Raw genomic sequence first — 26,672 nt, 5'->3', positions numbered from 1 at the left:
CCTTCTCCGGCCTGCGCGCCGACCTGACCAAGGCCTTCAGCGTCGCCCCGCTGTTCCAGGTCTCGCATGCTCTGTCCATGGGCTCGCAAGCCCTGCCGCCCTATGCGTACGCCGCTCTCTACGGCTCGCCCAAGGTATGTTGATAAGCGTCATCGCCGTCGATGGCAGCCTTGACATACTAACTCGCCGTAAGATCTTCATGCAAGCCAACATCGACAATGATTTCTCGCTCTCCGGCCGCTTCAACTACCGCTGGACCAACAGCCTTGTTACCAAGACCAGCATGCAGGTCGCGCCTGGCCCCGGCCAGTCGATGCTGCAGCTCGAGAACGACTACACTGGTGCCGACTTCAGCGCCTCGATCAAGGCCATGAACCCCTCCATCCTGGACGGCGGCCTTACCGGTATCTTCATTGGTAGCTACCTGCAGGCGGTGACAAAGCGTCTTTCGTTGGGTCTGGAGGGTGTGTACGAGCGTGCTGCCATGACGCATGGCCCCCAATGCATGCTCAGCTACGCGGCGCGCTACAAGGGCGATGACTGGATCGCTAGCGGTCAGGTTCTGGCTTCCGGTGGAATTCAGGGCTCTTACTGGAGGAAACTGACCGAGAGGGTCGAGGCTGGTGCTTCCGTCAACCTCGAGTTCGCTCCCGCCATGGCCCAGATGATGGGTGCGCCCAGCAAGGACGCTACCACCACCATCGGTGCCAAGTACGACTTCCGTGCGAGCTCTTTCCGCGCTCAGGTCGACAGCAAGGGCAAGCTTGGCTGCCTGCTCGAGAAGCGCGTCGCTCCGCCGGTGCAGGTCACGTTCTCGGGCGAAATTGATCATGCCAAGGTACGTCGCTGCATTACTTCAGTCTCATGATGATAAGCTCTAACATCTACCACAGAACGCAGCCAAGGTTGGCCTCGGCGTCTCGATCGAAGCCGCTGATGAGGAGGTCATGATGCAGCAGGAGGGTGTTGCTGCTGCGAGCGCGCCCCCGCCGTTCTAGACGACGACATCTCCCCTCTTTGGCTAGGGACATTGCCATCATGTCTCTACCCCCCTCGTGTACGGCATAAACTTTTCTCTTTCATACCATACCTCGGCTGTATTACCAAAACCTGCATCGGGCGCGCTTGTTTCTGGGGGGTTTTTGCAAGCTCGGATTTGGCGGATGCGGGAATATTGTGAGCGATGAAATAGGCACTGGCTTTCCCTTTGGTCGCTCGATAGACGTCTGTTTTCCAACGCGCGGTTTCAGGTATTCCTCTTTCTAGGTCTGCAACTACCCCGGCCCACGACGCACGCACGAGTTCCTTTTTCTATCCTCGGTTAATTGCGCCGTCTCTAATTGGCCGTCTTCTTTCAACGCATGCAGGAATCGAGATATGGGTTCCGAGGGTAGCGCCTTTTCCTTACGTGGCTACGAACACGACAAGCTCGCCAAATGTAAAGCACGCGAGCTCCCCCCTGGACTAGAGATGACAAAAAAGGCGACGGCGGGCGCGGTTGTGGATATTGTACATATACTGTGTAGCATGCAGACGAAAAAAAAGCTTCTCCTACTCAACTGCAGTGGCAGCTCGAAACACGTCTGACGTCATCGAAGCTTGCGAGGATTTTGAAACTTTCGCATTGGCAAATGAGCTGAGAAACGTTGATAATACAGGTGAGATCGGCCATTATTCGCCGCTTTCCCAAGCCAAGAGCAAGCGCATTCGTGACAGAAGAACTTCGTCCCTTTGGATCATTCTTCCATTACCCAGGCCCGGCTGCCCTCGCAGACGAAGACAAAAAACTGCGCCCGCTCCTCTTCATTCCCAGATTGTTTGTACAAAGAGATGGCCTCTTTTCTGCTCTCTTCCGATCTTTCCCCTCCCGAATGACTGGAGTTGTCGACGATATATATTTCCGGATTAGGACCGGTGCGCGCTTACAAAGCCGGGCGAGCCTCAGCAGGCTGCTGCGTTGCGCTACCGGGAGCCAGAAGCTGTAGGGGGGAAGATGTCAGCTACGTGGAACATGGGGATTACACCTGACACGCTCATCCCCAGGCACCGGGCTAGCCACCGCCTGTAGAGAGGGAAAGGAAACCAGGGAACAGAATCAAATGGGGGAGAACAAAAGAGTAGAAAGAAAAAAAGAAAGAAAAAACCACCAACCTCGTTCGCGCTCTGCTGCATCTTCATCTCGCGCTCCATCTCGATCATCTGCTGCTCCTCGGCGTAGGCGAGGGCCCAGGGCACGCCGAGCAGCAGGGCGGAGCTGCCGACGACCCACAGGCACTTTGCGCCGACGCGCAGGCCCGTCCCCAGCCACGCCGAGACGTTGCCGTACGACTTGGCGGCGAAGCGGCGCTGGTGCGCGGGCACAATGTCCTGCAGCGCCGCGACGCGCTCCCACAGCGTCTCCTCGTCCGGCACCAGCGACGACACGTCGCTGTCGGCGTCCGACGTCGTCGACGACGCGTCGTCCCAGTCGTCCTCGCCCGCGTTGGGGCCCGTCTGCTCGGCGTAGAGCTCCTCGTCGGGGACTGCGTTTGAGGGAAGAGTTCGGTCAGCGCGATGGGGGTGGGGGTGTTGGAGAGGCGCATTGGGGTTTTGCGGGGAGGGTGGGGGAGGGTGGACGGAGATGCGGTGGGATAGGTTTGCGCGCTGGGCTGGGCGGGCGCGGCGGTGGGGAGGAAGAGATTGTAGAGCGATGGCAAGCTCTTTGTGTCGATTACGCACCTTCCTCAAGCTTGACCATTTTGGCGGATCGTACGGGTTCGCGAGGATGGGGAGAGGGGGGAGAGGGGTCCGAAGATGGAGGTCGGATTGGCCGGGGGGTGGGGGTTGAGGTTGATGAGTGATGGGGAGAGTCGGTGGTTGCGGCGATGATGCTGCGGTAGAGCTCGGCGGCCAACTTTTCTTCCCCGACCCGCGCTTTTCGCCGATCGACGGGGAACGTCGATGCACGTGCGTCATTGCCTTCGACGCGTCTCCCGTCGTCCATTGCGCGACAACATTAGCTCGCGGCTTACAAAAGTTCCGTGACTTTTTCAACATTTCGACCGTGGGCGAAGAAGTAGCTGCGTTGCGGACCCGATTGCACCAATGTCAACAAATAGCAATACCGTCATCAGCCTCAAGTCGGCGTTCTTGCGCACGCAGACGCGTATCTTGTCACAGCCGCTACAAGCTCCAGAAAGATGGAGAGCCGGCAACTTGGACGCATCTGACATTCCAGATAATGTGATGAGGGATGTCATCCGAGAAGGTAGTTCCTTATTACTCCATGCAAATTCAGTTCCCATTGTCAGATACCCTCGTCCTGAACCCCCTTCGCAAAACACATCACATTCCGTCGCACTCAGCTCCGGCTGTGCACCGCACTCCTTCACATCCCCGTCTCTCCGATTTCATGATCCACACCACCCATCCTGACTCCATCAACCAACCAGTCAACCGCCTCCTCCGCCGGCACACCAAATCCGCCTACCCCTCGCTAGCCATCCGCCACGTCGCCGAACAAATCGACGCCCTCTACTGGACCGCCGGCGCCCCGCCTCTCTCCATCGCCCACCCCGACGATCCCTCCTTCCACCCCGACGACCAGCAAACCCTCACATCAACCCCGCTCGACGACCCCTCCGCCGACCTCACCGCCCCCTCCACCATCGCCGCCCTCCCGCCCACCTGGGCGGAAGCAGCAACGGACGACGCGGACGACGACGCGGCTGCCGCCGCGCGTTACGAAACCCTCGTCGCGCGCCTGCAGGAGCTGGACGGACGCAGGCGGGCGGCGCTCAGGCGGCTGGAAAGGTGCAAGGATGTGAGGGAGCGGGTGGGCGCGCTCGCGGCGCCGAGGGCGAACGTGCAGGTGAATCTGGTGACGAGGGATGGGGAGCTGGGCAGGGGCGTTGCGGAGGCGAAGACTTTGGGGGTCAGGGTGGGGGCGAGGGTGGGGGCGTGGGCGGAGGGGTTGGAAGGGGGGCGGGAGGGGGATGGGGTTGTGGGTGGTGCGAGGAGTAGGGAGATGGAGAGGGAGAAGTTGAGGGGGTTGTTGTTGGAGGGTTGAGGGGCGGAGCTCGTAGGAGAGCGGGTGGTTGGGAAGTGATACCCTTTTGGTGAAGCTGGGAAACTTGAATGGTGAGACGTTTTCTGAGTCGTGTTGCGGCGTTTGGGGCATAGTTTTAGTTGACAGGCGTAAACAATTAAAGCCGGGAGAAGCAGTGCTACCCCAAAGCCTACTAAAGCGGTGGCTTCATGAGAAGGCGGGGGTGGATTTGATCCGATCCATCCCGCAAAAAAAAGAGTTCCAATGAGGAATCTTCAATAGTTACGAGAGCGAGCACTCAATTAGGAGGTTCCGTATTTAGTTCCAAAAGGTGATAGATGGTTGCAACTACGATGGGCGGTGGTGGAACAGAGAGCGCACGGGCCCCTTGAAGGGCTGCAAGCAACGGCGGCTCGGGAAAAACCAGGGACCGACAAGCTTGGGTGCTGGACCGCGATGCGGCTTTGGCGCCGAACGTGGACAGCGCGCAACGTGCCAACCCACGGCGCTCACGCTCCCGGCCCAGGAAGCACTCGACGATCCGACTACCAAGCTACTCGCCCTCCGCACTTTCGCGCAGCAGTCATTCCCGCACCACCGCTCCACCCGTAACGCGCATCGCTGCGCCCGAATCGACCAAGACGCGCCCTCGAAGCTCCGCATCTAGCGCGCCGGACCCAGAGCAGCGGCGGTAGCTCCTCCGGCCGCGCCACGACCGCCTCCGCCTCCCCTGCGTGCCTCCCCTCCCGAGGAGCATGAGCAACGCCTACATTGACGCTACGAACGGCATGGCAAACTCTCTCCCGCGTCAACCCCCCGCCCCGGGCTCCGGCCACCAGCCCAATGGCTCCGGCGGCATGCCGAACCTGGTGAACGGCCTGCTGAGCGGCGGCCACCAGACCGACATGAACCACCTGTGGCAGGTCGTGCAGCAGCTCAGCGACGTGCTGCAGGAGAACCGGAGCCAGACGGCCAACATCATGAACAGCGTGCAGCAGATCCAAGTGCGTCACCACCCCCTTCCTCCTCCCGCCCAACAAACGCACCCCTCCCTCCTCTTCCCCTCCCCCGCAAAACAACAACACAACACCATCGCTAACCTTTTACCCACAAGGCCCGCGCCGCACAAGAAGGCACCTCCCCCACCATCGCCCAAGTCAACGGCGACCTCGCAGCCGCAACGTCGCGGCAGCAAGCGGCCGAGCTCAACAACCTGCGCGCGTCGCTGCAGGCGGCGCACGGCACGGCGGCGTCGCTGGACGCGCAGAACGCGGCGCTGCGGGGCCTGGTCCAGGACTACGAGACGAGCCTGGCGCTGGTGGTGGAGAAGCTGCGGCCGTACGCGCACCAGCAGCACGACGCCATGCTGGCCCTGCACGCCCACTACAACGCCCTGCTCGAGCGCGAGCGCCAGGCCAACCTCGAGCTGCGCCTCGACCACCAGGACTGGCAGGCCGGCCTCGGCCGCGTCGCCCAGTACGCCCGCCACGCCCTCAAGGAGAGCGCCGATGCCGGCTTGGGTTACGAGCGCAAGATTCGCGAGTTGAAGGCTGAGAATCGCATGCTGAGGCGCTTGGCGAATTGGGAGGAGGTGAGCGATAGCGATGAGGAGGAGGAGGAGGAGGAGAGGAAGGATGATGCTCCGAGCGGGCGTTTGTGGTGAGGGAGGGATGGGGGCGGCGCCGTTTGGCTACTACTACTACTGTGGATATGTAATATGATAATGGGCTGGGGTGGGAAAGGCGTTCTTTCTTGGGAGTGGGGGGAATCAGCAAAGAGGCGGCTTATACCTTTATCGGGCAAGGTCATGGGCATCGTATCGGCGTTTGAATGGTGGCATACATTCTCTCTGCGATGAGAGCTTCGAATCAAAGCTGGGCGTGGTGGCGGGTCATGATGAGATACGGCATACAGTGCTCGACCCAGTGTCGAGCGTGGGTAGTGAGCATCGTGTAGATGAGATCGCATACGTGAGAGTGTCGGTCTTTGCGATGTCGAATTGTCCGGGTACGGAGATCCCTTGGAGACGAAAGAAAACGAATCTTCATGTCGTACATGTGCTACCGCGGATATCTCTAGAGAATCTAGATTTGCGCGGGGCGGGCTTTGGTGATGAGGCTGATTGGGTTGGACGATTTGCTGAAATCTTTGATCCATTCACTTTTGAGGACCAGTATTGCCTCATCGTTCTTCTGATTGTTTGGCTTTCTTCGCGGCTGTCGAGCTTTGACACTGAGACACGATTTAGAAAGAAGGAATGGCTTCGAGTGCAAAGATCCGATTCATGCGAGCCTTTTGTCCTCCATAAACCCTCACCAGCCTACACTCAGGGTTCACTGCTAGCGTGATTCCGCAACGACATAATTGCCTGGGGAAAGGAGGACAGTCTCACGTTCATAGCTAGGCTGGGTTTGATACAAGATTGAAACACCACCTCAAAAGCTAGGATTTCAAGCTTGAGACGAAGTAGAGGAGGTCTCCTGGCAACCATAACTTGCTGATGGTAATCGAAAGGTTTCCAGAGAAGTGAAAGTGCCGCAACAGATTGACTATATGTGAGTTGAATCGTAAAGTTCCCCAGCAACAGCCGATTGGATCTTTAAAACTGCATGGACTGGATTTTTTCTCTTTCTGCTTTCTCTGTTCCTTTTTTGGGCCGCCTTGGAATAGTCTGATTCAGACGATGCAGCAGGATGGCACCTCCCTGTTTTAGGCCGATTGAGCACAGCTTGTTTCTGACACTTGAGAACCTAAGCTCATCCCATCCTCTTTGCAAGTTGGGCGAGTCGAATTCGTTTCGAGAACAAGGCTTGGCGTGACTGCGTAGCCATCGCGTTCCCACGACCTGCCTCTAGAAATCGCAGGAACCTGCCAACAGCGCGGCCAACTCCTCCAGATACTTCTTATCCTCGTCGTCGAAGCCCTCCAGCTCCGCACAGTCAATATCAATGATGGCGACAGTCTTTCCATTCTGGACTATCGGCACCACGATCTCGCTCTTGCTCGCGCCGTCGCAGGCGATGTGGCCGGGAAACTTCTCAACATCGGGCACGAGCTGCGTCTGCTGAGATGCCGCCGCAGCGCCGCACACTCCTCTACCGAAGCGGATGGTCTGGCAGGCGACCATGCCCTGGAAGGGGCCCAGGATCAATTGTTCCGCGGCCGAGGGATCGAGGACGTAGAAGCCAGCCCAGTTGACGGCGGACGAGGGCGCGGGGAGGGAGTGCAAGGCGTGCCAGAGGAGGGAGGCGACGTTGGCGGTGTTGCTGTCGCACGTCCGGTCAGCTCAAGTCGACCATTGGGTCCCCGATATGGCGTGATGGTGCGGGCAGCGCGGGGTTGTCATGATGGTGGGGCAGGAGCGGGAGCAGGCGCGTACCAGACCTTCAGCAAAGCACGATGAGCATCCAGTATTCCAATTGTGTGTGCGCGTTCACGCTACACGTACCCAGTTCCTCTGACCGTCCATCAGGGCCTTGGCCTGGTCGAGGACTTGAGTGTAGACATCAGCCTTGGACAGGCCGGCGGCGAAGGTAGAGGATTCGGCGTGGACCTTTGCGCGCAGAGGTCAGTCGACAGGACCGCGGCATTTACTGAGTGGGGCAGTGAGTTGTACCATTTTGGGGCAGGCAAAGAAGCGTGTAGATGGTGGGGAGGAAGAGGGCTGCGGTGACGCGATTTTCTTAACCGCGCATAAAGTCCGAAAAGCAAAGTCGTAGCCGGCCTTATCGTCGCTACCACCTGGCCCGCTCGCTTCTTCGCCCATCTGCACCCCAGCATCGTCCTTGCAGAGCTTTACTACCGCACTGATGCGGCCATTTATTTTACAGACGATTGCAACCTGCAACGCGATCTTTGCCTGCTACAGTGTGGATTTCAAGTCAGGCACGCTTGCCACGCTCAAGAAGGTCTACATCACCCACGTCGCACCTACAGAGGCCAGTCCGCGGAAGTACATCGTCCTGGGACCTGACAGGAACTGAGTTTGCCTATCTTTACCTATGGGAACGGCCTTGATATGTCTGCTTGGCACGCTCAAGGTCGTCGGCATTGCCGACATCTAACCCAGAGCCCAATCCATCGAAGACATTTGCAAGGCGGGATTTATCTGCCTCCAATCTAGCCCCAGCCACTCCCGTGCCTGGAAATCCTGCAGCCTGCGCCGCAAAAATTGGCTCCGAACACTATAAAGTTCACCGCAGCTTCGTCGTCCTCCCGGCTCACCCGTACTTGCTCTCTTTACGCAAACACCGCTATCTTGCCTCCATCTGCCCAGCTCACCCTCGCTGTAATCACTTACCAGAGAGGACTTCCTTGGAAGCATCCCTGCGTCACACCACCCCCGTTCCTCATTGCATACGGAATCACTAAGCACTGGGCCTTTGCGCACTCACTCTCTGGCGAACCGTCTCTTCTCTACTTCGGTCTTTCTTGCTGCGCCTCATCCTTCCCGGAAAATCCCTCAACTCCACCAATTCCAAAACAACCACGATGATCCAGCAGTGCTGCGCTGCAGGCGAGATCCATACCGGAACTCCTTCCGGCCGGGTTGACAAGGTTCACGGCCTGGACTGCTACATCGCATCTCCGCCTGCAGGCACCGAGCCCGAGGGCGTCGTCGTCATTCTTCCCGACGTCTTCGGCTGGGAATTGGTCAACACTCGCATCCTTGCCGACGCTTATGCTGCAAAGGGGAACTACCTCGTCTACCTTCCGGAGCTGCAGGATGGTACGTCTTCTGTTTTGCTCCTTTTTCCATTATTCCCAGATTCACCCGCCCAAATGCTACCTGGCGATCGCCTTTCCTTCCACCAAACCAAACCAAAACAAAAAACAATAACCACTATCCGAACATAAACCTACTCCCAGTCCTAACCCTCAACAGGCATGGCCTTCGACCCCTCCCTCCTCACCTCCCTCGCCAACCTCGAAGCCTCGGGCCTCACCGCCCTCCTCTCGCGCGCCTACCACCTCGCCCACCTCGCCTCGTGGTGGATCCCCTTCGCCCGCGCCAACACCGACGCCGCCGTCCGCGCCCGCCTGCACCCCTTCCTCGCCGCCATCCGCACGGACCCTGCGACCGGGCGCCTGCCCGTCGCCGCCGCGGGCTTCTGCTGGGGCGGGTACTGGTGCTTCCAGCTCGCGGCGGACGCCGCGGCGGATCGCGTCGAGGTGGAGTCGCAGTCGGGGAAGAGGCAGGTGCTGTCGCTTGTCGACGCCGTCTTCACGGCGCATCCGGCGAATATGCGCGTGCCCGAGGACGTCGAGGCGGTCCGCTTGCCGCTGAGCGTGGCGGCGGCCGCGATCGACAAGATGTTTCCGAAGAGGGATGTTGATGTGGCGAGGGCGATTTTGGAGAGGAAGGGGAAGGAGGAGGGGCAGAGGCATGAGGTGGTGTGGTATGAGGGGTGTCATCATGGCTGGGCGATTAGGGGCAATAAGGAGGATGAGGCCGAGGGGAGGAAGGGGTTGGAGGCGGAGGAGCAGGCGTTGAGGTGGTTTGAGGCGAGGTTTGGGGAGGTGAGGGGGAGGGCTGGGGAGTGATGGTGGGGAGTGATGGTGGTAGGGTTTTTGAGTGGGAAATTTTCAAACATTGCTTGGAACGGTACTCGAATGTTGACTAGTAGCAGATACCAGGTCCTCCCAACATCAAAGGTCTCCCCGGATAGAACCCACGGCTACCCCAAAACTCCCACAACTGTAGAAGCTGCGCGTGAGGGACAAAGAAGAATAGATGCCAGAAGAACAACGTGCACATTACTCCAGCCGTAAACGACCCTCCAACGATTGCGACTTTCCTCAAGGTCAGTTGTCGGGACCTGGCCCACACTTGATCAACGAGTTGCTGGATAGCAGGCCGGAAAAGGATCTTCTGCTCCTCAGACAGAGCAGTCTCACTAATGAAGCTTTTCACCGTCTCACTCCCATCAACTTCCGTGTCTTTCATGAGGATCAGTTCCTTGGAGCCGCACCCGCCATATCTCTTCCCCTCCACGAGACCTTGGGCGATGTCTTTGAACCTGGTGCCACACCCGATCAATTCGACATGGCGCACCTTTAAGCTGCTGTACTGTTCTCTTGCAAAATGGCTCAATGATTCGGCCAACTGTTCGACTTCTTTCTCTCTTTGGGGCTTGCTGAATCTGAGCCGCAAGTCAATAGAATCCATGGGAGGCCGGTCGTCGCGGTACATTCGCAAGGAACCATCCACAGAAACCGGTGCGGGACGATGGTCCAGGGCCTTTGGGTATATCCAAATGTGCTCGAAGGATTTAGACTCTCTTGAGAATAAGACCGGCGAATAACGACCCTCTTCGTGTGGTGCGCTTTTGATCTTCTTCTTCAACTCCACGGAATCGAAGCCGGAGCTGTGTTTGAGTTCGCGGAGCGCCCATATCAGTGCAGATGTGAAAGATTGCTTCCCGGGCCCGGGCGTGTATTCGTCGCGCTCGCATGCGCCCAAGAACTCGAAGCTATGGCTGATTTTCGATCGGGACGTTTCCCGGAGGGCACCTGCCTCGCAGCAGTCGAAAACTACGAGGATATCTGCCTTCCTTTTCTTGAAGACATTCTCCGCTCCGTGCCACGCAATAGTGTTACGGTCGCGTTGGCTGTCTTGCTGCGACTGCTGGGATGAGTTACTGACAAGGTCGTTAGAGTATCTCTTTTTTGGGCGGGTATGCCTGTCTAACTTACTTCGTGATATTGAGTTCTCCATCGTTATTACCGCCGAATCCGTGGCCAGCGTAGTACACGATACAAAGATTGCGCGGTCCTTCGCTCTCATACATGAACTTTGCGAGGATATATTCGAGCTGCAGCCCGACTTCGTCCTCCTCCTTCAGCTGCTCCCATTGGACACTGAACTGGTAGTCTTTTTCGAGCACTTCTCTGAGTGCTCGGATCTGTTTCACAGTCAGTCCTGTTCTCAAAGTGACGTGAGGCTTCAAAATATAGGCCGAACCTCTGGCATGACATGAATGTCGGAATCTTTCTGCTCCCAAGAAAGCAAAAGTACTGAAACACGATCATGCTTCACGGGTGCTGTAATAGGCCTGAAGTTCTTTTCGAATACATTTCGCAGTTTTTCGAGCTTCTCGTGGGTCGGTAAAACCTTCGGGGCTGCGTTCGCGCCACGTGGTGAATTGCGGGTGTCCATTTTGACTGGGCTGAGGCATGTTCTGAACTGTGGCCGGTTGCTTTCATAAGTAATAGGCTGGCAGCAGCAGCCGACAGCGTACTACTCAAAATGCAAGGGCTACACGGAGTAACGAGCGGCGGCGCTAATGATTAGTGAGCTTGCATGCATCTGTCGTGAGCCTCCGATTGACTGCGGACAGTGGTAGAAGGCTGCCTGTATGCCTCGCCGATTCTGCGCGTCAGACTTGACCGTGCATCCCACCCAACAGCCAGCTGCATTTGTCCGTTTGGAGAAAGAATACGTGACTGGAACACTTCAGCCGCAGAAAACCTGCTCCCCCACTGTAAGCTGCAGAGCAAGGTAGAAAGGCATTACAGCTACTGATTAGGGCACTGTTCATGATTGGAGGGTTTTTGCTGCTCGTGGTTTGCAATTCGGTCGGGTTGCTTCCAGCTGCACGCAGCCCCGCCGCGCCCCCGCCCCAAGGCTGGCCAGTATGGTTGCACGTAACACACCGGGGGCAAACCCGAAATTCTGCCTTGCACATGCCACTACATGATGGCTGCCTACAGTTGCCTTCTTTCTGCCTTGGGATGCACACAGCCGCTTAATGGCTTAAAACGCGCCACCAGGGTCAAGTTCAGAACTGTCGAGAGCGAAACATTCCTTTGCCTCAAAACTCTCAAAGCCTCGGTCGCCGCACAAGGCTGTGCAAGATGTCGCCCGTCGAATCCGGAAAAGAGTCTTTGGTGGAGGAGAAACCAGATAGCGCAGACGCAGAAGCAGCTTCTACCACCATGGACGTTGATGGTGAGGAAGAAGCGATGGAAGAGCCTGATGATCATGACGTAAGAGAGCGAGTTGCATTCCAAGCATCTGCTAATTTTCTTTTAGCCTCTGGATGTTGATTCTGAAGGAAAGCGATCGCACGTCCCGCCCCCCAAAGGTGGCACAAGTCTGGTTTGTAGATTCGATCTACACTGCCAACCACATAGCTTACGTAAAGTAGTCACGGCCTCAGGCTTTCCAGATTGGACAAGTGGCACGACTTCCGGGCAAGGGGAGGCCTCCCATTGTGGCTAAGGTTGTGGATGCGAGGAAAGGAGGAGATGAGTGGCTCTATCGACTCAACGACAGCAGGAATGCACCGGTGAACACCAAACCTGGAGGCCGGGGTCCTGAATGGATCAAGGAGGCAAAGCTTATCAGATAGTAAGCTGCTGCCTGCTGAGCCCCGCTTGCTCCGTGCAAGGTTATACAGGGATCGTGCTCATGCGCCCCGCGATTGCGGATTTGCTTTTGTGCCTTGGGTGCGCCAGCGTTTCATCCTATTTATTCAATGAATTGTCCGAGGAATGCACTTTCTGCCCCAGCGTCTTTAATCGTTCTTCTGAAGATATCTTTCGATATGTCTGACAAAGACCTGGAAGCTCAATGGCAAGAGAACTGTCCCAGCTCCGAAGAAACGGAGCAAAGTCCCTCAGAGAGCCTCAATGAAATTGATACATCGTCCCAACGATCTTGCACAAATGGTACGGGTAGCTAAGCTTTGCCAAAGGTCTGCATGGACTGACTATGGTGCAGATTCTTCTCAGCAAATACCACAGTGGTGGCCCAAGTGGCTAACCGAGGTGCTACAAGTTTTTGGAATAGGCGGTGCTCACAGAACAAAAGTCAGAAGATGTGAGACTACCTTTGTTAAGTAAAGATTGTTTACTAACCGATGTAAGTGGAGAGCTGCCCGAAGGGAAACCCAAGGATGGCGGCTTTCCTCGACAGCGATGAAAACTTCATGCTGTACCGTCGATTCGGCTGGATTCAGGCAAGGCTCCTTTTGAGGAAGCAGAAAGAGATTGCGGACATGGAGAAAGACCTTGAGGAGCAAGACGGGTTTCCCGAGAACAGAGAAGCAACAACAGATGCCCACGAAGATAACTGTGATTACAAAGAGGAGTTACTTGAGGCGCTTGAGGGCAAGTTCACCGAATACAGTAGGTTTTCTCTCCCAGTGGTCTTTGAGGAGGCTGGTTCTGACTGTTCAGCTCAACTCCTTACCGCCAGCCGAGATATGATGCTCATGAGGCGTCCATCTACGTCGGAATACCGCAGCCTGTGTAACTATAGCAAGCACATCGCAGGTGATACTAGTCGCTTGGATGATGAATGGGTTCACCACAAAGAGGATCTCGTCACACTCCGGCCTGGTAGAGAGCATGCTTGGCTGGATATGGTTCTCGAAACGTTACTGCGAGTTACTCGGTACAAACTCACTCGCAGAATATTCTGTTCCCGAGTAAGCGGCCACGATGCTATCGAATTACAATGAAAAGGACTGACAAATTGCAGGAGACAAGAAGGAAATCAGATGGGCCAATCGCCTACTACACCCGAAGTCGGATCGAAGCGCTCGCTGCCGCAATCATCACTTTCACCATCTTGCTCCTTCTGGTCATACCAACATATGTGCTGTATCACCTGACGAATGACCTGAGCCAAGGATCTCGATCCAGCGCCCTATGTATCGGAGTGCTTCTGATATTCACTTTGGCTTTCTCCGCCGTTCTGTCACTCTTCACCCGAGCCCGACGCCATGAGATCCTTGCTGCGGCAGCGGGGTAAGTGTAGTAACTGAGTAGAAGCTCAAGTCTACTAGTTGACGATTGAGACAGATATTGTGCTGTTCTTGTGGTGTTTTTGGGCAACATTCCGAATCCATAGGAGATATGAAAAGACCAAACAGTATTCTGCTGAGACAAGACTGACCAATGTGTTGTTTCGATCAATATGGAGGTGTGGCCGGATTATACTGCTTTGTTATGCCAAGCGTGACATCTAATGTAATTAATTCGGGAATTTGGGGGAATGCTAAAAGATTGAAGCCGAATCTCTACCAACCCATGCAAGTGTCAACGATTACCAAAGAAGATCAAGACATACAGAGACCTCCCATAAGATCCACCAACGATGCGGTCCCATGATTGTGGAGTGTGAAAAATGATACAAAAATGCGTGACCTCAGATATGAAATATGGATGATGACACGCAAACGCTCGTAAACCCCATTGATCTGATTGCAAACAAAGATTGACTTCCCTCATGCGCAGAACCCCGGTAGTGTTATTGCTGCATCCTCTTCTGCACAAGCCTGGGCCAGAGCCAGGTTGTACTGCTTGATTGAATAGACCGTGGAGATTGTACCGGTCACAATGCTGACCACAGTCAAAACGAGGACGAAAAAGCCGATCAAGAACGTTGCCCAGTCGTTGAGGTTGCGTTGGTCCTTCAACCGTTGCCAAATGTCTCTCGGTGGGGCTTCGTACGCGTCGAGGAGGTCAGATAGCCGGTGTCCCCAGAAAGTGTACCGGTCGATTTCGAGGATGCGTTTCCTTCCGCAACGACCGAGGGCGTAGATTGGTCTGTTCTGGTGTCGCAGTAAATTCCTGGCATTCTGGTCGTACCATGGAAACAGAAGTTCGAAGGTATCGAGAGTCTCCTCGAGCAAATTTCTGGGAAAGAAGGGTTCCTCCTTGGACTCCAAATGATGCAGGAGACAGACTTTGTGTTGATATATGCTGACTTGTCTGTTCCTCTTGTTGAACCGCAAATGATCCGCTAGAGTATTGGTCCAGCAAATGTTGAGTCCGCATGTGTTTGAGAGAAACGCCGCGGTGAAGTTTTCACCGAATGCGCTATGCCGATGGCGAATTGCTTGACCGCAGCTTTGTTTTATTTGGTCGCTTACGAGGTCATTCAGTGTTTGGTTGTCTTGCCAGGTGATAGGGTCGATATGAATATCGATAGGCCCAAGTGCAGATGATTCAGACCGGACGTAAAGCGTAAGCAAAAGTCGCGCAGCAATGTCCATTTGATCCAACACTTCTCTATGATCAACATTGATGAATCTGCTGCTGTTTTGGACAAGAAGCTCCCCTCTAGTCCTATTGCGATTTGTTCTCAAACTTTCAAGGACGTCCAGAGTTGCATTCAGTGTATGAATTGCAACGTTAGAAATGCAGCGGCGTTTGTCATGGACTTCTTCGTTGGCGAATTGGAGGAACTTTTGGTATAGTTCAGCCGAGAAACTCTCTTTCTCAATACCCGAAGAGGGCCATATCCGGGAAATTATAGCGTACGCGCTTGAGCTCTCTGAGCGGCTCAGACTTGTTGTATCGAAGGGAGGCATTACTGTGAGAAGTATGAGAATCTATATTCTGCTCGGATGGTTGGACTCAGATCACCTTCTTTATATGTGGCAACTGAGTAGTATCACGAAAGGGTTTCCAAAATCGCGACTACGTGCAGGTTCAGCTGATGAGGCTGCCTCCTTGATCGTGCGTGAGTGCGGGGGCTCCGACTGTGATCACCTCATTGGTCAAGATTGGGGGCCCGCCTTACAATTTGCGATCACCGAGTAGCACAAAGCAAGGCTTAGCCGGTGTCTACCTGTAAGGGGCTTACGCCCAGGAATGCTCCCGGGGGTTCCCAAAATTCCGGTAGATAAAAGCGCAGCCTTGGGTTTGCGGTGTCCATGAGCTCCCCATTCAACGCAAATGATCCCATTGCTGCTATCTTGATCCCATCATTCCTTTGACGCCTTCCAGTGCATACTTGACCTCTTATCAGTGCAATGAAAGCCTTTTCCGCACTTAGCGAATGATCTCTTCAGCAAGGCTCGTTCGCAGGCAGCGACCCGGTAGCCTCGACACCACCGATTATCAAGATGGAACACCGTCTCCTCACGTCACCACACATGACTTGCCCAGCAAATCGGACCTCCTGATAGAGCTTTCTTCGCAGTCTTTGGCAGTGCCAATCCACAGTCCAACAACGCCTATTCAAGAGCCGGACAGCACCATTTTCAACGTTGGAGTTACGCCCACTCCAAAGTCATTACCCTTGAGGAGCACAGAGGAGAACCCCGCTACACATTTCAATAACTCGAACGTGCCAAATCAAGGCGATGAACAGCAAGCGGACACGTCAGGACACCAACCACGTACACAATCCATTACATTTCGGGCGGAAGGCTGTGTTTCTGATGCAGAAACGGCTCAGACCCCGTCGCTCACTTGTCGCTCCGGTTTTTGCAGCACCTCAGGTAGCACACACAGTCGGACGACAGAATACACAGGTTCGGTCTGTTCCATTGACCGGAGCTCGACACCAGCTACCGATGTGTCCATTGCACTACCACTCCATCCATCCTGCTCGTCTAGGGCTCAGTCATCTTACGACTACGTTGTGACGAAGACAATCTCGTCTCCAACGGTACACAAAGTTGGAAAGCGCCTTTATGAAGGAAGCATGAAAGATGAACCCGTACCATCAGATTTGGAAAAGAGATGGACTGAGTCAATTCGACCCCGGCTCACAGACGACGTGCGTGCTATTCTTGCGGAATTGAACAACTCTGGGAGACGGTTCGAGCCAGACTTCCGCATGAGCGGGCGAATTGGAAGGCTTGATGTGGAAGTCGAGCTGCGACCTACTGTTTGTATACGCTGTGGGAACAAGAGGGCGGCCAAAGTTGTCAAGCAAGCCATCAAAGACCTCGCTTATTTGAACAACTTTAGCCGTGGCTCGGTGGAAGTGCTCGTCGGCCCGCCTGAGCTTGCGGGCTCAAAGTCGTCCGATACTATCGAGCCATTGGAAATTTCGGATACAGACGGGCTGCGAAGCTGGCATGACCACTCGTTGCACGTCCATTACCAGAACCCGTTCGGGACCGGAGCTACATGCGGACTTAAGCTGCTTGTCACTGTAACGCGGAACGACCGCATCGTAGCCCAGAGGGCGTCGATACTGGGGGGCCTCATCACGATCAATGATACCGTTTACGGGCTGACCACGGGACACACAATCTGCCGCATATTCGACGAACTGGGGGAGGAATCTCCCACGGAAGACGAAGAAGATGTTTCTGATGATTCTCAGAGTGATAGTGATGCCAGTGTCAACGAAAACGTGGTGTCTGGCTCCGATTACTCTCTTCATCCTTCACAGTCATCTGCGAGGAACATCACAAGTCCAGAGTACACAGTTTGGTCAAGGGCACAACGGCTTGAAGCTTCATACTTTCGTGCAAGCTATAATTCAGATAGGGATGGTGTTCCATCAACCACCGTTCCTGCTCTGGATTTTGCATTGGTCCAATTAGAGACTTGGAAGAGTGTTCCATGGGGAAACAGCTACAGAGAGCCACCGCATGGACAGTTCCGCACGGTTGACAGACATATACCAGATACAGAACTATGCAAAGGCCCGGTGTGTCTTCTTCTTGGGCCTGGCAGGATCGAAGAGGCTTATCTCCTGCCCAGTCCATCAATATTCGTCTTTGGAGAAGTTGTACTGCAGACAAGGAAGCTACAATTGGACTCACCTTTGGGTAAGTGCACCTGATACTGACCGGTGTTTCCTTTGTGCTAATGTGACATAGCCAAAGGATGCTCCGGGACATGGGTGGTACGTGGACAAAGTCTTTGCGGAGTCATTGTTGCAATTTACGGTAAAGAACCGTACGCGCACATGATCACCGCTGAGGAGATGTTCCGAGGGATCAAGAGTTCTTACTCTTCTTTTCCCCAAGTTCAGGTTGCGACGCAAGACAATATCTCTCGCGCTCCAGACAATCAACAAGATTCCATTGCAGGACCTTGCCATCAACCTTCTTCCGAAAAAGAAAACGCCTCTTACAATAATGAGTCACACAGGAGAGAAACTGATACGCTGATTTACGACCCAGAGAAATGTATCGCTCCCGCAGAGCCTGAGTCTATATGGAATTTAAAGGAGTCCGAATCAAGCATGGCTGAGCCAGCACCACAGCCAAAGCTAAAGCTAATCAGACGCTATACCAGGACCATAGCTGCCTGGATGAAGGGATTAGGGCGAAAATTCCTTCAGTGGCTTCGAGAATGCTTCTCATACATATTTGCGAGTCGGGTGTTTAGAAAGCATCGAACAACAGCGGCCTTTGTGGCGATGGCTCTGATCATCTTCGTCATACTAATCCCCATCGTTGTTCCTCTCTGGCTGAGCAGACAAGGAATGTGAGTATGATCCCTTTCCACCGTGGCATTAAAAGTGCAATCAGTTTCTGATGTTCACATGTGTAATAGGCTTAAATCTGCTAAAGCTGTCCGCATTATTGACGTCTTCGGCTTGGTTGCTCTATTTTCTGTTTTGATCAGTTTTTTCATCACAACGGCTACATTCTTAATCCTGTTCTGCGCTCTTCTAAACAGGGCTCTCAGTCAATCTGAGAATTGGGCAAATTGAACCAATTTTATAAGCCAAACTGAGTTTTCGTTTTACTTACTCAATTTAGTAGCTGAATTATCAAACCAATTTCGTCCCTAAAAGTAGCTAATTAATTCAAGCAATTCAAACAATTCGGTATCACGTCTATCTAGGCGAGCACTAGCTATATCTTGATGGCTTCCGGGTGGAGGGGGTGGTGGCGGCTTAGCACCGCCGCGGCGGCTTAACACCACAACGGCGGCGGGTATGGCGGCGGAAGTAGCCAGGCGTATAAGGTACAAAAGGTTCGTGGCGGCGGTAGTGATAGTAGTAGTAGTAGCAGCAGGAGGTTCAACACCATGTCAAAAATCGCGACCCAATTACCTGGGTAAATTGCAATCAAACCAATCTCAAGTTGCCTAAAGTCTTGGAAAGTCAATCCGTCGCCAAATTACTTGCAATCTGGTACTTAATAAGCTTGAATTGATTGACTGGAAGCCCTGCTCCTAAATCCTACTAATTATCAGGTGTCTACTTCGTTGGAGCATTAGGGAGAAAGTTGTTGGAAGTCAGCCAAACATCACATTTGGGAGACTGTAATCCAGCAAGAGATTGTGTATCTAAACTTTCATTCCCTGCCTTTCCATGAAACCATCACGTAACCTTACCAAAAAAAAAAAAAAGGAAACAACAAATGTCGAGGCAGAAAACTGAATCGGCTGGGTTCGATTTCAATACACGCGCATACCCAGGCATCCGTTTCACTGCAAACGTATCACTAATAGCAGCATGCATGATATCTCCATCCACAATACTTTTTCAAACTGATTTGAAAGCTAATACGTTCATTGGGTATCATCAACTCATATCTACAGTACATATCCACGTACAAAATTCCAATCCCCTCTTTACAGCGCAAGCACAACACCCGCCAGCCCAACAACACCAGCGACCGCAATGCGGCTCACACCACTTCCGGTCGCAGCAGCATTACCGGCATCGGCAGTCGCGCTGGCAGAAGCAGAGCTACCAGTAGCAGAAGCAGCCGTACCGGTAGCAGAGCCGCCCTGAGAAGCGGCAGCGGTAGCAACAGCCTCAGCGACGGCGGTGACAGTGACGGTCCAGTAGAAGACGTTGGTCGGGTCGAAGGTCAATACGGCGACGTCAGTGGCGGAGGCGGTGGGGGAGAGGAGGCAGTCAATCGCGCTCTGGGTGTCCTAGTCGGGAGCGTCAGTTTCCCGCTTTCTATCGGAAAGGGATGGATGGCTGGATGGACGGAGACTCACGATATCCTCGACATCATCGATGCCGCCCGCGCAATTCGCAAACGCCGCCAGCTCATCCTTATACTGTCCGCCGAAGCTCATGGTGCACACGGGCGACGCGGTCGCACTGGCGCGGCCGTCGCTCGCGGGGGTGCCCGCGGTGATGGCGCAATCCATGTCGACGGCGGCGGTGATGCCGCTGGCGACGGCCGTCGTCTCCTGGCCCCAGTAGTCGGCGCCGTACGTCACCGTCTGCGGGGAGGCGCTCTCGAACGGGCACAGCACGCCGACGGTCGAGAAGGCGTCCAGGTCGGACGCGAACGTGTCGCACTCGTAGACGAGCGTGGTGCGCGCGTCCTTGACGTCGACGATGGAGCCGCTGACGCCGGCGGTCGGGATGACGGTGTAGTAGCCGTCGCCGGCGAAGGCGAAGGAGATGACCGAGGAGGTGGTCTGGGATTGCGCGCTGCTTAGGGTGGGTTGTTAGGTTTTGGTGGTTCTTTTTGGAGTGGGGGACGAGATGCGTGGAGGCGTACCTGGCGATGCCTGCGAGGAGCAGGGGCAGGGCGATGTTGGAGATCATGGTGGAGTTTCCTTTTTCGGTTGGTTCAAGTTTTCTGGGATGGATGAATGATGTTCAACAGAGTCGTCTGAGAGCTGATGATTGCCTCAAAAAGCCGGCGCGGTACCCTTCCTTTATAGCATTACCCTCAACTCTTTGTGAGTCGATGTGGAGATGGCGGAGGCGCACGAAGGATGCAAGCACGGGTATGGCGGCGCAGAGGGACCGAATGCGAGGCCAGCAACACCGCCACGCCTAGCCCCATACTTAACAGCAAAGCCCTTGGGAATAGCTTAAACGGGCCGTATCAGGCATCGTTGCCTACCAAATCCGCTTTATTGCCGAGACTTCGGCTTGGCAGGGCGCAGATGCCGAGGACCCACGTGGCGGCACAGGCCTTGTTTAGGCGGCAGAGGTCTTGGGTGTTCGGTTGGAAGGAAAGCGGTGACTCTGACTGGCCCGCCGACATGGACTATTGCGGCCCCCACGTTACACCTGCCCGAGCATGGCCGGCAGGACCCGAATAGGCGACTTCGAGCGAGGAACAATCTTCTCCAGCTGTACTACTGACTCTGTGCTTCCAATAGTCTGTCTTCTAGCTGAAATTGGTGAAAGCGCCAACCCTCGGGACTTGGTGGAATTTTGTACTCGGAAGCCAGATGGAAAACTAAACAAGAGAACTATCACCTGGAAGAGTGTTCAGCGCAGGGCTCAAGTGGAAGTGGGTCAAGGCTTAGCATATGGCAGGCATCTACGCACGAGCGAGCAAACCTCGATACCATGTGGAGTGGCTGCATTCATCTGTTTCGCTCAGCCTCTTTTCTAGCATGCTAAGCTTTGATACTAAAGTAAAGCGCGATTCCCGTGGCGTCAAAGCGAGCCGAGATCCGAGAATTCTGATAGCCACAGACGTCAATTGGTTACAGCTTGCAGGTCAAGTCTAGAGAAGCATCCACTTGCATAGCTCTGGAATTGCACAATGCTGAGGAAAGTTCTTCGTCACAGTGGCGAGAAGATGAGAGATGCAGGTCTCCTGATGCCAAGGCGAAATGGTCGAAAGCCGAGACGTTGCATCCGCTAAGACTGGTTGCGCGCAGGAAGTTCGTTCTCCGACGACTGTGAGAATCAGTGTTTATATTGGTACAAAATTACACTCGGGTATCTTCTCTACTTCGATCCAATCATTCCTCTCCCACAATCCTATCAACACTGCCCCCCAAATACACCTTCAACATGTCCTTGGTCACCTTCAACCTCCTCACATCGACCACGTCGACGCCGGCCTTCTCGTAGGCCTGCATGCGATGGCAGCCGCCAAAGGCGAAATAGTAGTCCTTGTCCTGGGCCTTGCTGTGGTAGTGCAGCACGTCGACGGGCGGCAGGCGGCCGGGCTCGATGCGCTCGGGGGCGGGCTGCGGCACGTAGTCGCACGTCTCGCCGCGCAGCGTCTGCACCATCGAGTCGACCTTGGGCGAGTCGATGACGGGAGGGATGGGCCGCAGGATCGAGGAGAACGGCAGCTGCGTGATGGGGAGGTGGCGCGATTGGATGCTGCCGGCGAGGGCCATGGTGGTTGTTTCTTGGTGGAGGTGGATTGTTTGCGTAGTTGTGGCTGCGTCTGGAGGTGTTTGCGAGAGAAAGAGGCGCGTTAATATCATGGTTGGTTGGTCAGACCCTGGCGTCTCGAACGCGACATGACGTAAGAGCCGATCTCGGGGCCGAGCGGGTGTTGATAATCTACCATCATCTCCGCCGTCTTTTTCTCATCTTCTTCGTCCAGAATTTCGGTTATTCGTAAGCCCGCGACGACATGGCAGCCTGCGCGAACCCCCAGGGGCCCCGGCATCGGGAGCCCCGCCCGTCGATCGGGTGACTTCGGCTCGCATTCCGCTATCACAGCTTCACCACCATGCTTTTTCGTCATCTGCAAGGACTTGCCTAACCCGAGTAACGCAGCCCGCTCTCTGCAACCGCACCTTACTATTTCCGGGCCTACCGACGCTCACTCAGCACATTGGCTCCACCGCGTCTGACACTGCGGGGAACCGTGGACACGTACACAGTACCATAAAAACAATGAAACATCCCTCCATGTCCCTCCAGATTCCTGTCTTTCCCGCCTTTCTGTCGTTTCCACCATGAGATTCCCCGTGCTGCGAGCCCTTTTCGCCCTCTCCAGCATTGGAGCAGCGGCCGCCCAAACCACCAGCAACACCACCTCGTACCTCACCGCCACAGCCATCGTCACCGACCCGGCCACCAACGCCTCCGCCCTCCAATGCTGGCAATTCACCACCCCGCTCGAAGTCCCCTCGACGCCTGGCATATCCGGCGCCCAGCGCTTCAAATTCAACCTGTCCAGCGCCGCCGAGTTCACCGCGATCCCCCCACGTTTCGATGGCGGCCTGCACAACGCTCCGCATCCCCAGTGCGCACCCCCTTTCCCTCTGGCCCCCATCCAAAAAAAGAAGAAAAAAAAACAGAAAAGAAAAGAACAACACACTAATAGAGCACAAAAAAGATTCGTAATCTTCAGCTCCGGCCTCGCACACATCACGCTGCCCCACTCGACCGACGAAGCATGGGTCGTCGGCGGCGCGACCGGCCTCGTCGTCGCCGTCGACACGCTCGGTTCCGGCCACTACACGCGCTACCCGACCGACCAGACGACCGTGTCCTTTGCGCTGCCGTTCGAAGACGGCGTGCCGCCGCCGTACGAGGTGAGGTCGCAGGGCGCGTGCGATGCGCGGGGTGGGTCGCAGGTGGTGGAGGGGACGGTGTTGTGATGAGGGTTGGTTTGGTGGGGGTTGAGTTAGGTAGCGGAGAGGATGGTTGAAGGAAGACGGGATAGGAGAGCTGTGTGGTTTTAATGCGAGGCTTTGGCGATGGGAGATTGATGCAACCGTAATCTGATATCGCGGGATCCGGGTGCTGAAGCGGCCTGCGTGGAAAGGCAGCGTGGTTCAAATACGGAGGGAAAGGCTTAGCGCCGAGTCTGACCTGAATTCCTGCTGGTTAAGATGTGATAATAGACTGACTTGGGCATCACCGGAAGGGAGGGGGCTGTCAATGCTAACCGGAACCGTAGTGATAGGTCGGCCACATATATGGTGCATTCTGCGACGCCTGGCGGCTCTCGAAAGAGGGGCTTGAACCGGTAGCATGCGTCGGCACTGTCTCCTCTGTGGCATACCTTGATGTCCAGGACCGTTGTTAAAAGCACATCATTGCAGCAGCCTCGATTTACACTCGCGATTCCCGCTAATCTTCTAAGAATTGTCTCCCAAGTCTCTTCATTGCTGGTTAAAGTCGATAACCACACGACCGGCAATCTCTCCCCTCCTCAGCTGCTGCACCGATTCGGGCATCGCGCTCAACGGCCGCACCTCGCAGATGGGCTGCAGCAACCCGCGTCTCGCATACTCCAGCGCCGCCGCCGTATCCGACATGGTGCCCACCAAGCTACCCGTGATGGTCAAGTTCTTGAAGACGACGATGTTCGGGTCCGCGCCAATGTGCGTCGCGCCAGCGGGTGCTACACAAAACACACCACATTAGCCTCACGCTCGATCCATCCCTCTCACCAGAATTAACAACACCAGGGCAGGGGAAACAACTTACGCAAACCCACACAAACAATCTTTCCGCCAATCCGATCGCCCACATAGCTGATCGCATCCTTATACGCCTGCGGCGCCGTCACAATCACGCCGTGCGCCCCCAACCCATCACAAACCTTCTTGATCTCCTCCGCCACGCTCTCCACCTCCTTAAAATCGACAAACGCCTCCGCGCCCAACTTGGTCGCCAGCCCCCTCTTCGCCTCCCCCGAATCCACCACCACCGGCCTCAACCCCATCGCGCGCGCCAACTGCACGCCCTGGATCCCCACCCCCCCACCACCGCCGGGAAACACAACCCACTGCCCCGCCCGCAGCCCGCTATCAACGAGGGCCCGATGCATCGTACTCGCCGAACACATGACCGGCGCGGCCACCTCATCGCTCACGCCTTCCGGAATCGGGCTCGTGTACTTCGCCGGACTGGTGATGTACTGCTGGTACGTCCCCGTCGCCACCAGCCCGGTGTAGACGCCGCGCTGGCAGTAGTTTTCCTTGCCTGTCCAGCACTGCTCGCACGCCCCGCACACGTCCCATAGCGGCTTGACCCCGCCGCGGTCGCCGATCTTCCATGTTGTCACGTTCGAGCCGATGGCGACGACGACCCCGGCGCCTTCGTGCCCCGCGCACCGCGTGGAGAAGGTCGACATGGGGGGCACGGCCCAGTCGTTGGCCATGAAGTGGATGTCGGACATGCAGAGGCCGGTGGCGTTGAGGCGGAGGAGGACTTCGTCGGGGCCTGTGCGGGGGGGTGGGGGTGTTAGTGTTGGGGAGAGAGGGAGAGAGAGGAGGAGGGGAGGGGAGGAAGGTCTTTGGTTTTTGGAAGGCGAGAGGGTCGGGTGGTTGGTTCGACGCATACCTGGCTCCGGCACTGGCACGTCTTGGATCTCGACCCGGAAGTCCGGCCCTTCGTTGACGACGACGCCGGCCTTGCACGTCTTGGGGATCTCGAACTTGGTCTCGCCCGTGTGGGCGGTGCTTTCGGGGTTGGTCGACATGGTTGGGGAAGAAGGGGTTTGGTATGCGACTTGGTTTCTTTTTTTCGTTTCTTCGGTTGGTTTGAGCAATGCTTTCGTCGTCGTCGTCGTCGTCGTTCAATGTAGTCAAACCCCGAAGTGAATTGGAGGTTTTCGGTCGCGGTAAGTGTCCAGTGGCAGGGTGGAAGGGAAGATCAACAAGAAAGAGCAGGGTGTCTCCAGGAGCTCGCAGTATCCGTCAAACAGCAACAGCAAGCGTATTTAACACTCCCTCGGCCCTAGGGAATAACCTGCGCAGGAGAAAGAGGGGAGCCCGGCACAGCCGTCGCTTTTTAACCACGACAAGGACGCACCGTACGACGCGTCGTCCCCGCGTTTTGCATCCGGACGGCGGAAATGCTGCGGGGTAGACTTGGACAATTGCATTGTGGATCTAAGCACCCTACTAGCTCCAGATGGCCTCGGTCCAACAGCAACACGACGTCACCTGTGGAACGCAGCATGTCTCCGTTCGGTGTGGGGCAGTTCCTGGCCTATTGTTTGGTCGTCGCTCAGCCCCGCCGCGGCGGCCAGCATAGGAAGAGCGGACTCGTTCCGCATCGGTAGTTACCTGGGCCTTCCGTCCCCTCCTTTCCAGCGTTATCCGTTCCTGATGCGCGTCTGAGTTGGCCGGTCTCCACTCGGCCGGGGGCTGTCGTTTCATGGACCAACAATGACGCCCCACCTTGATTGGGCAAGCTGCTGCATGTCAGGGCCGTACTGGGCATCTTGGTAAGCTCCTCTCATCCTTCCCGCGTTCCGTACATTAGCGATGAGTTTTCGTGCATTCTGGTCAGGGAAGTAGTATGACGGCGGATGGAGATCCGGCTGCAGCAGGCTGTGGTTTGTGGTTGCGGGGTGATGGACTAAAGAGAACGCCTCTTTCCCCCTAGCTACCCCGCATTTACCTAGCAGTGTCCCGCATCCCGGCAACAACGCGGAATTAGGTGACACCCGGTTGGCTCTCCTCCTTTTCCCCATCACAGTGGCAGCAAATGCTGAATGTAGAAAGGGGGGTTTTGTGGCTGGATGACCTGGTGGTAGCGACGGCGGCAGTAGCAGTGGCTTCCAAGGTTGTCGCGCGCCCGGAACACCCCATCCCTTTTGCTCTCCACCACTCTCTCATCCTTGTTAGATTCGTAGCGTAGTCAGTCAGCAGTCTTTGTCCAACTTCGATTTAGGAACAGTGTTTGCCAGACGCCATCTCGAAATCAACTCCTTTTCTCTGTTCACATGGTCCACTCCATCCTACAATTACCACATACCCCTTTGGAAATCCTGACAGCAAAGCCACAAACATCCCTTGACGTCGTTCAAGGATCAGACTACGCGAAAGTTGCGCCGAATCGCCACGATCCGGCCTGCAGCCGAAAGGCAGGTGTACCACGTGGATGAAATTAAACTTCCTGCGGCGCCGAGCCCCAACGGGTATAAAGCATTGTCGCACTATTTCCGGGGAAAGGGACCGCAGATCCCAATTTTACCAGTCGAAGTCGCGTCTACAAACCTCCACACGGCCAAGGAAGAGAGAATGATCGCACGGGGTTCATCGAATATGAGAAAACTTTTTGTTCACCTCATCTCCATTGGTATATACACACAGAAGGTGGGGGCTTTAACGTTATCGCATGCAAAAATATCGAGGAAATTATTGGGACATGAAGCAGAACTTTAGGTATCAAGGTTTCGGGGAACTTGATTAGAAGGTTGTCAACAAAAAATCCAACAAGGAAAACAAAATCGCTAAAACAAAGCCAGCGCAGCGATGCCCAATAGGTGCTTTACAACGACGACAACTCCAT

The 26,672-nt window shown here is 55.4% G+C and overlaps 8 protein-coding genes across 8 annotated transcripts; 2 read left to right on the top strand and 6 right to left on the bottom strand.

The window, feature by feature from the left end:
• Positions 1–1,922: 1,922 nt before the first annotated feature.
• Positions 1,923–2,737, bottom strand: tom22 (mitochondrial import receptor subunit Tom22; the record flags this gene model as incomplete). Its single annotated transcript, XM_066781445.1, has 3 exons — positions 1,923–1,979; positions 2,152–2,522; positions 2,719–2,737. 3 exons carry the CDS (start codon positions 2,735–2,737, stop codon positions 1,923–1,925), a joined length of 447 nt encoding a protein of 148 aa, XP_066628447.1.
• A 2,045-nt stretch (positions 2,738–4,782) lies between these two features.
• On the top strand, positions 4,783–5,690 carry SLS55_010053 (uncharacterized protein; the record flags this gene model as incomplete). The annotated part of the gene is made up of 2 exons (XM_066781444.1): positions 4,783–5,031; positions 5,142–5,690. The coding sequence occupies 2 exons, from the start codon at positions 4,783–4,785 to the stop codon at positions 5,688–5,690; spliced, it is 798 nt and encodes a 265-aa protein (XP_066628446.1).
• A 1,188-nt stretch (positions 5,691–6,878) lies between these two features.
• SLS55_010052 (uncharacterized protein) lies at positions 6,879–7,646 on the bottom strand (the record flags this gene model as incomplete). Its single annotated transcript, XM_066781443.1, has 3 exons — positions 6,879–7,293; positions 7,465–7,580; positions 7,644–7,646. 3 exons carry the CDS (start codon positions 7,644–7,646, stop codon positions 6,879–6,881), a joined length of 534 nt encoding a protein of 177 aa, XP_066628445.1.
• Positions 7,647–8,753: 1,107 nt separating this feature from the next.
• Positions 8,754–9,571, top strand: SLS55_010051 (uncharacterized protein; the record flags this gene model as incomplete). The annotated part of the gene is made up of 2 exons (XM_066781442.1): positions 8,754–8,760; positions 8,913–9,571. 2 exons carry the CDS (start codon positions 8,754–8,756, stop codon positions 9,569–9,571), a joined length of 666 nt encoding a protein of 221 aa, XP_066628444.1.
• Positions 9,572–10,719: 1,148 nt separating this feature from the next.
• Positions 10,720–11,059, bottom strand: SLS55_010050 (uncharacterized protein; the record flags this gene model as incomplete). Its single annotated transcript, XM_066781441.1, has 2 exons — positions 10,720–10,932; positions 11,054–11,059. 2 exons carry the CDS (start codon positions 11,057–11,059, stop codon positions 10,720–10,722), a joined length of 219 nt encoding a protein of 72 aa, XP_066628443.1.
• Positions 11,060–19,624: 8,565 nt separating this feature from the next.
• On the bottom strand, positions 19,625–21,196 carry SLS55_010049 (uncharacterized protein; the record flags this gene model as incomplete). Its single annotated transcript, XM_066781440.1, has 2 exons — positions 19,625–20,125; positions 21,191–21,196. The coding sequence occupies 2 exons, from the start codon at positions 21,194–21,196 to the stop codon at positions 19,625–19,627; spliced, it is 507 nt and encodes a 168-aa protein (XP_066628442.1).
• A 219-nt stretch (positions 21,197–21,415) lies between these two features.
• On the bottom strand, positions 21,416–21,802 carry SLS55_010048 (uncharacterized protein; the record flags this gene model as incomplete). Its single annotated transcript, XM_066781439.1, has 1 exon — positions 21,416–21,802. The coding sequence occupies one exon, from the start codon at positions 21,800–21,802 to the stop codon at positions 21,416–21,418; it is 387 nt and encodes a 128-aa protein (XP_066628441.1).
• Positions 21,803–23,527: 1,725 nt separating this feature from the next.
• SLS55_010047 (uncharacterized protein) lies at positions 23,528–24,852 on the bottom strand (the record flags this gene model as incomplete). Its single annotated transcript, XM_066781438.1, has 3 exons — positions 23,528–23,769; positions 24,204–24,593; positions 24,714–24,852. 3 exons carry the CDS (start codon positions 24,850–24,852, stop codon positions 23,528–23,530), a joined length of 771 nt encoding a protein of 256 aa, XP_066628440.1.
• Between the last annotated feature and the right edge of the window lie 1,820 nt (positions 24,853–26,672).

Source organism: Diplodia seriata (assembly GCF_021436955.1).
Source record: "Diplodia seriata strain FDS-637 chromosome Unknown scaffold_11, whole genome shotgun sequence".
Taxonomy (NCBI): domain Eukaryota; kingdom Fungi; phylum Ascomycota; class Dothideomycetes; order Botryosphaeriales; family Botryosphaeriaceae; genus Diplodia; species Diplodia seriata.
This window is presented reverse-complemented; position numbering and strand designations above follow the sequence as displayed.